This window comes from Dendronephthya gigantea, unplaced genomic scaffold, assembly GCF_004324835.1.
Source record: "Dendronephthya gigantea isolate DGI-Jeju-01 unplaced genomic scaffold, DenGig_1.0 000033F, whole genome shotgun sequence".
Taxonomy (NCBI): Eukaryota; Metazoa; Cnidaria; class Anthozoa; order Malacalcyonacea; family Nephtheidae; genus Dendronephthya; species Dendronephthya gigantea.
Window position 1 is genome coordinate 1921952 of NW_021163043.1, and position 14616 is coordinate 1936567.

The window sequence follows — 14616 nt, forward strand, 5'->3', positions numbered from 1 at the left end:
AAAATTAAGCGTGCCGTACCAAAAATGTTTGTTCTATAAACGGGGCAAAGTAAATGAAGTTTCTCTGCATGGGTTCTTGCCTTGGTCCGCTACTGATATTCTGATGTTGATTAAAATTTACATGAAGACTTTTTTTACTAATCCTCTATTTAATTCGTAACTGCGCATTTATGTTTCTGGGACTACACAAATAGCTTTGAAACAGCACATTTTGTGTAGATCTGCACGGTAGAAAATATCTGGTCACTTCCATACGAGGAGGATCCTAGCTTTCAATAAGGAAGATCTCGCCAACACAAGACAAATTCAGTAATAAGGAATATTAACAAAGTCTGCAGAGTGTTTTAGATGAACACAATCCATGCTTGGATATTCTGTAATTGAACTTTGTGTGGTTATTCTAATGTCAAATACGTCAAATACGTCAAATATTCGAAGCGTAATTAGTCGCACGGATATTGAAATGTTTTTTGCAATATAAACTTATGCAAATTATATTGTTTTTGACACACCCTGTATGACACCCACATAACGATAATTTCGAATGCATGATTTGAGTTCATTAAATAACCAGCAGGATACCATCAGAGTGTTTGGTGTATTCTTGTTCGCTAGGTTTGTGTACATTTCTTAGCGTCTATTTGGTTTATTTCTGACTTAAATCTCGCTGAATTATGGCCACGTAGTTGGATTATGGGTTTCAAGAATTGATAAAGGTACGTTCTTATCTCTTTCTTGAAGATTATAAATCATTTTACTTCGTAAACAGCGAAGTATTCTAGACACGGCACAGCGCTGTGGCGTCTTGTTAAAACGTTTAGCAAAACCTTGAATAAAATAAAAAATCTTGCTCCAAATATACTTTATTCGTCTTACTATAGAATATCATGTTGGTTGTCAATAATTAACCGATTGGCTTCAGCAAATTTGTCTTTTATAACTGTAGAAAAAGTGAATTAAAGTTAAGGCTGTGAGATTAGGTCATAGTGTGAATTTTATGGTAGAAATTGACACATTGATATTTGTTTTATCTGACGAAAACTAGCATATGAAGTCGAATTTCATGTTTCAACCATCGTCCTGTTTTATAAGCCACTAGTTTCAAATCTGTTTATTCCACCGTCAAATTGACTCCTTTCTTTCCTCAGAGGCTTTCAACTAAGAATTTATAGTCTGTTTATATCACAAGAACAAAGCAATCTCTAGCTATTGAAATTACCATTCATCTCATCTTATGCATTGTTGGTCTTCAAAACAATGTCATAAATTGTTAGTCAGTTACTAACCATGAAATCGAGATCACATAAAATTAGTTTAAGTTTTCTAAAAGCGTAAGGTAACTTCACGGCGTTAATAAGGCTTGATTTCCACATGCAGAAAGGTGGTTGCTTACGCTAGCGAAATATTTGCATATTTTCTTTTGAAATAAGAACAGTCAAGCTGAACTAATTTATTTATTGTGTTAAAATTGAAAAGAAAATATGTAAATACTTCGCTAGCGAACGGTTAAAAAATGACTGAAAATGTTAAAGTACTTTGAAGTGGTATTAATGTTTAACCTAAGCGTTAGTTTAGTTTTTCCAGCACTCAATATATATCAAAGTTCTCTACCCAAGATAAAATGAGTAATACGAAGTAATTAAGCGCATTAAACCGACAAAAATGCATTTAAAGCAAAGCGGATATTTTACAACATTGAGTTGAACAAAGAACCAGCAGGATACCATCAGAGTGTTTGTTTTATTCTTGTCTGTTGGATTTCTGAACATTTCTTAGCGTTTATTATTTTATTTGTGGCCTAAATCTGTGGAATTATGTCTACGTCGTGAATTTCATAGGTACGTTTTTGTTTCTTGAAGATTGTAAATCATTTCACTTCGTCAAGAGCGAAGTATTCCAGACAAGGCACAACGCTGTGACGTCATGTTAAAACGTTTAGCAAAAACTTCAATAAAATCGTAAATTTCGTTCATTAGTATCCTTTACTCGTCTTAATACTAACAATAATATGCTGATAATTGTAATAAATTAATAATATTGACATATGAGGGCGGTGGAATTACGTCATGGGGCGACTTTTCCCTTAGATAAAACACATTTATCTTTTGTTAATTTTGTTTTATCTGCAAAACTGGCGCTTTCTTTGATTGGAACTTCATGTGCTACCCATTATCCTATATTTTCATACTGACCAACTAGTTACTTATACAAAATCTCAGTTTAACCAACTATCAAATTGTTCCTTTCCTTCTGAAATTATAGTCTGTTTATATCACAATAACACACGCCTTTGAAAAGCCTAAAAAAGCTAAAAGTATATATCTGCTTTGAAATGAATAGGTTTTGCAAAGAAATCCTGCAAATTTGAAGCAATAAAATGACTGGATTGACAACTATCACACGAAGTAAGCTTTAGATCGACAAATTAAATAACCATGGCACAGCGCTCTGACGTCGTATTAAAAGCTTCAAACCAGCTTTGTTTGATATCTTAAGTTTTCTCATCTCACGCATTGTTGGTTTCTAAAGCCACGTATTAACTTGCTGGAAAATTACTAACTGTTATATTCTTACGTATTTAATAGTAAATCTCGTTGGAAGAGCTACATACAAGTGATCTCTATTACACAATGAGGTGTCTTTTATACTAAATATTAACATAACTATGAATACATTACGAATATATTACATCTCCCTCTTTTTATTGTTTTTTTGAATGTTTTCTAAATTGTTCTTAGAATATATAAATTGTTCAACTAACTAACTTGATAGAAATTATTTGCAGTTTCCATACATCAGATAATCTGAAAATCGTTTTGGTTTTGTAACTATCCGTCCTGATCGTGTCTTTAGTACTGGCGTTTCCGGAGCTTGCACCGACGGATTTCCTTCTCTTGAATCTTCATTTAACGATTGTTCAACGACTGTTCTTCGTTGAGGAATTTTGTCAGTTGTTCTCTTCACTGAGCTTGGTGTTTCAATCAAATGCCTTTTATTTCTTCTATACACACGTCCATCTGGCGTTTCAACATGATAAGATCATGGAGATTCATCTCGATCAACAATAGTTGCTGGTTGCCATGTTTTATCTTGGTATATTCGCACTCGGTCTCCTTTATGCAAAGGTTTTCGATTTTTCGAGAAACGATCATAATAAAGTTTTTGTCGAATCTTTTGTTTTTTCAAACAATTCTGCACGTTTTGTCGGTTAAGGATCTTTGGAACCAACTGCTGACTAGTGGTTGGTAGATCTGTTCGCAATCACCTGTTCATTAGGAGTTGGGCGGGAGAACCAACATCAGATACAGACGTATTCCTGTAACTGAGAAGGCTTAGGTAAGGGTCTTCTCCGCTTTCTTTCGCCTTCTGTAAAAGATTCTTCGCTGTTTGAACAGTACGTTCAGCCAACCCGTTAGACTGTGGATAAGCTGGGGATGAGGTTTTATGTTGGAAACCCCAAGTATTGGCAAAATCTTCATATTCCTTGCACGAATACTGAGGACCGTTATCAGATATCACAACTTCTGGTATGCCATGACGAGCAAAAATAGATTTGGTGTGTTTGATTACCGTAATACTCAGTGTGTTAGATAGCAGACAAATCTCAAAGAATTTGCTATAGTAGTCCACTACGAGTAGGTAATTCGCACCATTCCACCAAAACAAATCCGTTCCTACCATCTGCCATGGGCGACTTGGAATGCTGTGGGGAATCAATGGTTCTCTCTGTGGAAGGTTCTGGTATTCTTGACATGTTGCACATCTCGCTACGTAATTCTCTATTTCTTTCGTCATGCCAGGCCACTACAGCACATCTCGAGCACGATCTTTCGATTTCTGGATACCCATGTGCCCAGTATGTATTATCATTAACATTTCCTGGCGCATTGACTTAGGAATGATGATTTTCATTCCTTTGAACATTACCCCATCAACTTCTGTGATTTCTTCACGACAGTTCCAATAGCACTGCACCATTTTTGGCGTTTCTTTTAAGGATTCGGGTCACCCTTGTTTCACACATCGTTGAAGCTCTTGTAACTCTTCATCACGCTTCGTAGCATCTCGTATTTCTTTTATCTTGCCCTCAGATACTGGCATTTCTTTAACGATACTTTCAACGTAAGATTCCAAATCTAGATCTTCTGATGGATCCTCACTACAGGCACCACTTCGCGATAGTGTGTCCGCAACAGGAATATCCTTTCCAGGCTTGTACTTAACGGTCACGTTATATCTCTGTAGACGATATCTCATCCTCTGAACTCTCAATGGCGTAGCTTGAAGGGGTTTTCTCATTATAATTTCTAAGGGTTTGTGGTCTGTTTCTGCATCGAAGTCTCGACCATAGAGGTAATGATGAAATTTTTCACATCCAAAAACCAACGCTAATGCTTCTTTTCCAATTTGAGCGTATGCCTGTTGGGTTGGAGTCAAAGCTTTCGAAGCATATGCGACAGGTTTCCCATCTTGTAGAAGCACAGCTCCTAGTCCTGACTGGGAAGCATCGACTTGTACTGTGACCGGTTTACCAGGATCATAGAACTTTAGAACTGGACCTGGAACTTGCGTTATAATATTCTTTATTTCATTAAACGCAGCTTCGTGTTCAGGACACCAATTCCACATGGTATCTCTCTTGACCAGCTCTCTTAGGATCGCAGTTTTTTCCGACAGATGTGGTGAATACTGAGCCAAGTAAGTGAACATACCAAGCTGACTCTCCAACTCTTTCTTGGTTCGCGGAGACGTCATATTTTTCACTGCTGCCACTTTGGAGGGATGGGGCTTTAGACCATCTCTCGTTATCATTTCACCAAAGAATTTAACTTCACGTGAACACTTCTGCATTTTCTTTGGATTAAACTTCACCCCATGCTGTCTCGCGGCTGTCAACGTCGCACGTAGCCTGTTGTCGTGTTCCTCTCTAGTTGATCCAGCTACAAGTATGTCATCAACAATCACGTGGACACCTGGCAATTCTCCGAATGCGTGATCCATTCTCTTCTGAAAGACTTCTTGTGCGGAACATATACCAAATGGCATTCGTAAATAACAAAATCTACCAAATGGTGTTTGGAACGTTGTCAATATAGAGGATTCCTTGGACAGCGGAACGTTCCAATAGCCAGCTGTTGCATCTAAAACAGTAAAGTATTTCGCACCGGCCAACTGACTGGTGGTTTCATCTAATGTGGGCATTCTATAGTGTTCGCATTTTACTGCAGAATTCAAATCCCTGGGATCTAAGCAAATTCTTACTTCCCCATTGGGCTTTGGGACAACAACCATAGAGTTGACCCATTCTGTAGGCTCATCAACGCGTCGTATAATATTTAACTTTTCCATCCGATCTAATTCATGCTTGACTTTATCTCTCAAGCTCACGGGTATTTTTCTTGCAGCATGCACAACGGGTTTAACTTCCGGCTTTAGTTGGATGTGATATTCATGCGATAAACACCCTTGTCCTCTGAAAACATCACTAAACTCTTCAATTAACTGATCACCGTTACTGTTTTCGCCCTGATTATTCACCATCATTATAACTTTAATTAATGATAGGCTTTGGCATGTTTTTAAACTCAAGGCAGTGGGAGCTGTCGCATTAACAACGTAAAATTCAAGGTTATGCACTTGGTTCTTATATTTGCATTTCAGTTGGCATCGACCAAGAACTGGAATTCTGTTTCCCCCATACGCAATTAAATTTACTTTAGTTGGCTGCAACACTTTTGACTTAGTCTTTAGCGAATTGTAAACTTGTATCGGCATCACATTAACTTGCGCTCTCGTATCTAATTTCACTTTTATCGAGTCACTTTCATCAACTAGCAAGTTTACGGATATTTCATCTTTTTTCTCATTAGGTTCATTAACTACCCCGATAAAAAATCACTCTCTTCATAACTTGAGTTAGTGGGAATTTCAACTTCATGCACCGTCCTACTTCTACACATTCGTGAGTAGTGATTATACTTTTTACATTTATAGCAAACTTTACCTTTTGCTGGGCAAGTTTGCTTGCCCACATGTTTACGACCACAGCAGCTACACGGTTTTCTAGATTCCGGTTTCGTACCCTTTTGTTGTTCTTGATCGTCTTGTCCTTTATCTTTACTTGACTTACGCCCACTTTTATACATCTCGTGCACCGCCTTGTCGCTTTCCTCTGAAAGGTCTTTCAATTGGTGTGTAGCTATTTCAATTCCCCTAGCAATGTTTATAGCCTTCGATGAATCAAGCATTTCTGCCTGTAAAAGTCTTTCTTTAATCTGCAGATTGTTCGTACCGCAAACAATCCGATCTCGAATCATTTCTTCTAATAGTTCTCCATACGAACAGTCATTCGCTAGTCGCCTAAGTTCTGTTACATATTGATCTACAGGGTGTATCAAAAAAAAATGTCCCAAATGTAAAATTTCCGTTTTTCAGGATATTTTGCAGAATTTGGCAAATTTTTGTGTTCCTAGAGATAGTTAAGACTAATCTGGTATACCTAGGCCAAGTTTGGTTTTTCATTAACAAAATTATATTACCGGGGGGGTGGTTCCTTTCCACTGATATTGAGAGGGCTTGCGCGCGAAAATGTGAAGCTGAAATTGAGATATTATTTAGCTGTCTAAAAGTAGGAAAGCTTTTTAATAAACTGTCAAAGTTTCAGGAAAAATAATGCAAACTGGGAGCAACGCGCGACCCCTAAAAGTGACAAATATTTCATTGCGCGCAGTGGATAATATGCATGGTTGATTTTAGCGTGACCGATCTCATGCAAGGCTGGGCAAATGAATAAATTAAAGCGAGAAACTGAACAAAAAGACGAAGCGATTTACTAACAAGATTTTTATTCGTGATGTTAAGCCTCAACATTTCCACCATTTCTTTCTAACAAACTGTGGCTCGTCTGAGCATGGTAAACACTTGAACGGCGAACCACATTTGTCTGTCCTGCCCCCTATTATCCATTTCGTTCGAAATTCTTCCTTGCAAATCGCCTACGCTACCACCGGCAAATCTAGGCGAATGGACAGAACAATGGTTCGCTGTTCAGTGTTTAGTATGCTCAGACAAGCCGCAGTTTGCTTAGAATGAGATGGTGGACATGCTAAGGATTAACATCACGAATAAATCGCTTTGTTTTTGTGTTCAGTTTCTCACTTTAATGTATTCATTTGCCCAGCCTTACATGAGATCGGTCATGCTAAAATCAACGATGCATTTAATCCACTACGCGCAATGAAATATTTGTCACCTTTAGGGGTCGCGCGTTGCTCCCAGTTTGCATTATTTTTCCTGAAACTTTGACAGTTTATTAAAAAGCTTTCCTACTTTTAGACAGCTAAATCATATCTCAATTTCAGCTTCACATTTTCGCGCGCAAGCCCTCTCAATATCAGTGGAAAGGAACCACCCCCCCGGTAACGTAATTTTGTTAATGAAAAACCAAACTTGGCCTAAGTATACCAGATAAGTCGATCTTAACTATCTCTAGGAACACAAAAATTTGCCAAATTCTGCAAAATATCCTGAAAAACGGAAATTTTACATTTGGGACATTTTTTTTGATACACCCTGTATGTTCTCGTCACTTCGTTGATCTCTCGTATTAAATTTGTAACGTAGCACCGTGACATTCTGCTTAGGACTACAATAGGCTTCGAACCTTTCGAATAACGCTTCGATCTTGTCCATCTCGGCACTCTTTAACGCCCAAGTATTGTAGATATCTCTGCCTTTTTGACCAATGTACAGCAGAAAATAACCGCATTGTTGCTTTTCTTCTATCTCAGCTAATGGCCCTTGAAGCGTTAACTCCATTGTCTGCTTCCATCGCTTCCAGTTTTCTGCTAAATTGCCATTTTCGAAGTCAAGTTAAGCTATTCCTAACGATTTTATGGCCATTTTCTTTTAGTTACTAGCCACACCTGACACCATGTTATATTCTTACGTATTTAATAGTAAGTCTCGTTGGAAGAGCTACATACAAATGATCTCTATTACACAATGAGGTGTCTTATAAAATATATATTAACATAATCTATGAATACATTACGAATATATTACACTAACCAGACGTCGTGTTTAACAAATAACGAAGTCGAAGGTATGAAATGTTAAAGACTGTTGATATTTAAAGACATGATGTAATATGCAAGATGAAATAATTTATACAAAACTTCATATATCGCTATAGTCCAACACGAGATGTATTTACAAAGAGCAGTAGACAACGCAACTCGCATCCCTCTTCCCTGGCTGAAATTAATAAAGCTACTGAACACATACCCATGCAAGCTTGATAAATAACCAGCAGGATTGATAGAATAAAGTGATTGTTGTTTTTTATCCGCGAGGTTTGTGTACTGTTTCTGATTAAATTGTGTAGAATATAGACGCTGTAGTTGACTTGTTGCTTCAAGATTTAAAAATTACGTTTCGGTCACTTTTAAAGATTATAAATTGTTGTCCCGGCACAGTGCTGCATCATTCTGTTAGGACATTGAGCAATTATGTTCATGTGAGTTTATCATATGATTGTATTTGAAAAGTATTATCAAATTAGAAAAATACGTCAGACTTAAGATTAAAAAAATCGTGATCAATTCAGTAAATGAATTTGCATTTCATCGCCTACAACAGAGAGTGAAAAAGCAGAAATTAAACCAGGAGTGCCGTAAGTAAGAAATGCATTTCACTAGAAGATTTGCCAGAGAAAAAGAGAAAGTTTCGTGTTCGTACGTTTTACAAATAGAACTGATTGTGTGACCCTGGCATCTTAGCAGTAGCAAGGTCATATATGACCAGGCTTTAGCAAATCTAAATGCGATTATAAGTGTTTAACTGTAATTTAAGCAATAGTTATCACACTATAAAGCACAAAACCTCGACATAGTCCAATATAATTTGTATATTGATCATAAGAATAATTACTTTTACATATTTTCATATTATATTTTAAACAGATCTAGAATTCTTGGATTAAACCAATTTTAATACATCTTTTAACAAGCGTATGGTCCATATATAACAACATTATATCATACAGAATGTCATAAAATATTATAAACGCTACCTCATCCCATTCTTTTTCTCGGTGTAACCTATATAATTAGTACAACCATTTTTTTACAGCAATTAACCCTGTCCTATGCCATGGCTTCTGGCGAACTGCAAGAAAAAGCGAATTTTACAAGACTTAGTAGACTTTTAGTTGACAAAGGAACTGAGGCTTTGAGAAATACATTTGATACCATCCATCCACCTGTTAGTCTACCCAGAGTACTAGCTGCGAAAAAAACATCTCTTCAAATGTTAAAACCTCGAGTTATTAATAATTCCCAGTGGGATTTACTGTTTCCTCCGTCTGGCAATCCACCAGATTCCAAAACCTTTGATCTCACATTACTTACAGTTCTATTCCGGAACATTTGTGGTTTTCCATCAACAGGATGGGGCGTAATACCTCCGAATACTGATAGATCAGAGCAAGCGAATATCACAAGAATCAAGTGTTACAGAAATGAAGTTATTGCACATGTAACATCCACTCGAGTTGACAATTCAAAATTTCAGTCTTTATGGAAGAAAATTTCCCAGGCGATAGTAGAATTGGGCGTTTCACAGAGTGATGTCGATGATTTAGAAAAATGTCCTCTTGGGCCTGAAGAAGAAGTGTATGTGCAAAAGCTTAAAGATTGGAAACTGCACGAAGATGAATGTATTAAAATGCTTGCAACAATGACACAAATCGTTGAAGAAACCCGCGATGGAGTAAATCTACTGTGCCAGTTTTTGTTGAAGAAAAGTTACAATGAGATACCGCAAACTTCCCTCAAGCGTACGCTATCAATACCCGAGGATGCCAATCCTGAAAAAAAATTCTGCAAGGAGAGTAGTGAAGATGTATTAAGAAAACTTGCCAAACATAATTTCAAGAATAAAATTCAAAGAAAAGTGAAGTTTTTCCTACCTGGAACAAGAGAGTGGTTGTTAAGGGAAGTTAACGAATGGTTTTGTATCAGTGAGAGTGACTCAAGAATAAAATTAATAACAGCTGGACCAGGATTTGGTAAAAACGTGTTTGCCGCTAAAATCTGTGAAGATTTTGAGAAGAATGGAAAGCTGGCTGCTTGTCACTTTTGTGATTTCAGCAATTCAAACCTAAGAGATCCTATGGCGATGTTGGAGTCTCTCGCAAGTCAGATGTGCAAGAGCGTCCATGGTTTTAAAGAGGAGCTCCTTGATCAGTTAGGACGACGTCATCAAGTCCAAAACCTGAGAGATGCATTTTTAATATATTTGCAAAATCCCTTAGATGAATTGGAAATAAAAGAGCCGCGTTTAGTTGTGATCGATGGCCTGGATGAAAGTGCTGCTGATAATAAGAATGAAATTGCGCATTTGATTGCTGAATATTTTCATGAGCTTCCCAACTACATCAAAATCTTGGTGACAAGCAGGCCAGAGATTTCCGTTGCTGATCTAAGACTAAGAGACGAGCAAAAGACAGACATTTCCAATGTTCATTACAACAATAATTTAGATCTTGAACTTTATTTTAAAGAATGTTTTCCAAGTTTAGTTGGCAGGGAAGTGGATAAAAGGGAGATGAGCCAAGATTTCTATAAGGATCATCCATATCTATCATCTCATTACCGCTTTTGGCAAAATAAAACTATTGGTTTACTTTCCATTTTTGTTGCCAAATGCCAGGGCTCATTTCTCTATGCAGATCACTTTCAATCTGGGCTAAAGGCTCGCTATGATCTTGAGAAGATAACAAATAATGACGTCATGGGGTTTCTCCCAGAAGGTCTGCATTCTGTTTACGAACGATATTTTAAACGCCTTGAAGACGAGCTTAACACCATAAAACACGAAAAGTTTGATGTGTTGAATATTTTGGCAATGCTGGCTAGTTCCGAAGGACCTCTTCCCCTCACTTTCATCGCTCAGGCTTTTGGTTTAACTCCAGATTGTCGCGAAACGAAAGACATCATCAACAAAATTAATGAAACCGTATCGTGCTTGTTGTACGTTTCAGATGACATGTTAACCGTTTTTCACAAATCCTTTATTGATTGGCTTCTAGCAAAGGGCTACAAAGATCACCAGTATACTGTCAAGGTCGATGATGGACATAGATCGCTTTGGCTTTTATGCGAAAAGATTTTTGAAGAAATTGCGAAGAATATTCGCTTAGGACTTGAGGTTAAATTTACTAATGGCGTGGAATACGCTCTGGAACATGGTTTAAAACATCTAGAAAAGTGTAAAATGGAGGAAGGTGTGTTTTGGTCGGTTGATGTTATTATCGTATGTTATATGATAACTGCGATGATAATCAATTTAGATGATTTGCTGCGTTTCTGGCTCACATTACTGCAATGTTCCTGGATTAAAAACGAAGATTTACGCGCCCGAATTTCGTACCATGTCATTGAATTTAACTCGTTGGAACATGTTCTAGGACACCAGTTGGAATATGACAATTATTCAGTTTTTTCGACAGTATATTCACAATGTTATTTACAAGCGGTTCTTACACATTCTCCAGAAGGTTATTTCAGCGATGATGAGAAGAAAATCGCGGAGACGCTACTATCAAACGTTTCACCTTTTGTCGAGTCGACTTCTTACGAAGTTTCGCTTTTGCCGCGAGCAGTCTGGAAATGCGGTGACTTTGATCATATTACAGCTGTTGCTTTATCTAACGATGAGAAAAGAGTAGCAGTTGGAGTGGAAAATTTTATCAATGTGCTATCCGTACCAACTTTAGTTGAAATTATGAATTATTCAACAAAATCGGAAAAAATTCCATGCTGCACATTCTCTCCAGACGATTCGCTCATATTATTTGGTAAACTGGAAACGGCGTTTAACATTGCTGGAAGAAAGGAAGTCCCATTCTTCCCTGGAAATGAAGAGACGTTCCTGTCCTGTGCATTTTCTCCTAACGGCAAAAAACTGGTGACTAGCGACGGTTCAAACACCATTAAACTATGGGACGTTGTTAAACAAACGCTGCTGTCGTCGCTTTGTGCTGGAATTCCTGTTGATTGGTGCTCTTTTAGTGTCACAGGGTTATTTATTATTGCAAATTCAGAATCTTCATCTTATCCGGGTTATTCGTTTTGTGTTTGGAGCGCCATCACATTGCAAAGAAGTGATAAGCGAAAATTATCTCACGGGGAAAGGGAGAAACGAGTTCTGTTAAAGAGTAGGAAATGTGAACGATGTTTTCAGCGGAGATTTGAGGAACCAAATTCTAAACACTTAGAAATGAGGAAAAGTTTGACTGAATATAATATGATTTCGTGTCCGTGGATCTGCAAAGGTGTGGAGTGTATTTTTTCTTCGGAAGAATTTTGTTATTCGAGTGAGACAGAAAGTATTCCTTTTACTGCGATTGTTGCTTGGAACTATCTTGTTGCTGCTTGTGGCTTTTCTTTCCGTGCAAATAAAATACCAACTTTAGAAGATAATGTGTGGCTCTATTCAGATATTGACAAATTAATTGTTTTTAAGGCATTAGCTCCTAAACAAGAGCATTCTTGTTTGTCACAGCAAACGAAAGTTTATTCGAGTTCGTTTTCTCCTGACGGCTCTCGACTTGCATCCTGCAACTCAGATGGATATATCAACGTATGGAATGTCTATACCAGCCAAGTTCAACAACGTTTCAAAAGCAGTCAATGTGGGTTAAGGTTTTTATGGTGGTGGTCGGAAGATTTCTTGTTTGTGATTAGTGAATTTAACGGGATTCCCAAATTAACGCGATACCCGGTAGATGACATTTTAGAGATCGTGTTTACTCGCAGTCAGGACTTGGTGCTAGACGACTTGTCTGAACTCAAGCTAGTGGACTGGTTTGATGAAGGCTTTGTCAGCTTTGCTCTTGGACGCTTCAAACCCGTGAAAGTTCTCGATGTCAGAGATGTTGATGGTCCTGTAATGATCAATTTGCCTGGAATTGACCCTAAGATGGAAGTGGAAATCTCGCCTGGTGGTGCCTTTATCTCAGGTTGTAATGGGTATATATTTTATATTTGGAAAAGAAATACCGAAAAACCAACTTCGTATGAAGTCTTTTATGACTATGAATTTCGCAATGAAATAGTCGCAGTAAGTTTCAGTAATGACTCCAAAGTCGCAGTAGTCATGCACTTTGTTGCTCAAATGAGTCAAATAATTAATCTGGACACTGGTGATTCTCAAAATATAATGTTTTAATTCAGTTTTGTTCATTCGTTATCCAGGTCGTTTTGTATTCACAAGAGTAGAATTGTATTAAATTTATCCGATCGCCTGATGATATTTTTTGACATGGACTCTGGCGCGATTCTCGACCATTCCTATCAACCATACTTGAAGGTTGATGAGTCAAACCAAGGAATTAAACTTTCCCCAAAAGAGACCATGCTGGCTTTTTCTAACTACAGAGGCGATATGGTGTTTCTTCGACTGTCTATTCCAGAAAATTCCTTATTGGACGAAATTAAGCGACGGGCAGTTGCTTGGTTGGACGATATTAAACAATAACTTTCTTTGTTGGACGATATTTAGCGAGATAGTATTTAGTAGTCAATCTTTCTTTAACCGAAATAAAGTCGTCTCGCGGAAAAAGTTTTTAGGAAAATTTACACAAAGCTGTATATGTTTGGTTTCCTGCAGGTTGTTTATACCCAATAAATGAGAATTTTTTTATTCTTAAAAGTAACTGAAATGATCCCGTTCACACGAGGACGAAAACCAATAGGAAAAGACTTCGAAAACTATCATCAAGAACATTGTTCTCGGGCAGCGGCTAGACTTCGCTTGGAGCTGGTCTAGAATGGAGAAGTAAGACACCTCCTTCCCTCCGTTTGTCTGGGAGTTCACCTTGGGCAAGTGATAGCACTCCCTTGCCTCCCTAACTGGGGTTACAGTTTGTTAAACAAAACAAAGATGATATCTTCAATACATCTGCAATCTTAGAATTGAAATCTGTCGGGCAGAACAGAATATATGAATAAACATCACCTCAATTATCGTCCCTAATGGAACTACAAGAACTATGTACATTACAGAGAACGTTCGTTTTTTAGCTGGGAAGGAAGATATTTATAGTCTGAAGCGGAGATGGAAAATTGTAAAAATTTGACTGAAATGTGAATAATATTATGTTCAAGACATCTGATGTTCATGAAAAAGAAGGTCACAAAAAAACCAACAATCATGTCTTAGGCGTGTTTCAAAGGTCGTTTTTTGGTTTTTAACGCGTTCGACACTTTGAAACAGGCCTTAACTGACTGAGAAGTAATTTATAGGACCTGATTATTCCTAGAAAAGTTTTTGTAGTATATTTTTTAAAAAAAAGTGCGAAACTTTATAATCCCCAAGCGCTAAGTTCGATTAAATCCCGTTCTCCACTGGCAGAATTTATTCGCGCGAACTGATAAAGAATTAGGAAGCGCGATCTTACATTTTCGCGGGGAATTTCTTCGCGGACCAATCACATCACCGATTTTTAGATTCCGGTTCGCGTCGCGTGAATAAATTCCCCGAGTGGAGATCCAGCTGATGTGAATATTTTCCATGAGAATGAAATATCTGTATAAGACATACGAATGGGAG

At 37.5% G+C, this 14616-nt stretch overlaps 1 protein-coding gene across 1 annotated transcript; it reads left to right on the forward strand.

Moving 5' to 3' along the window:
- The first annotated feature begins 572 nt into the window (after positions 1–572).
- Positions 573–14174, forward strand: LOC114525124. Its single transcript, XM_028546338.1, has 2 exons — positions 573–716; positions 9133–14174. Exon 2 carries the CDS (start codon positions 9154–9156, stop codon positions 13231–13233), a length of 4080 nt encoding a protein of 1359 aa, XP_028402139.1. The 5' UTR covers positions 573–716; positions 9133–9153; the 3' UTR covers positions 13234–14174.
- The last annotated feature ends 442 nt before the right edge of the window (positions 14175–14616 follow it).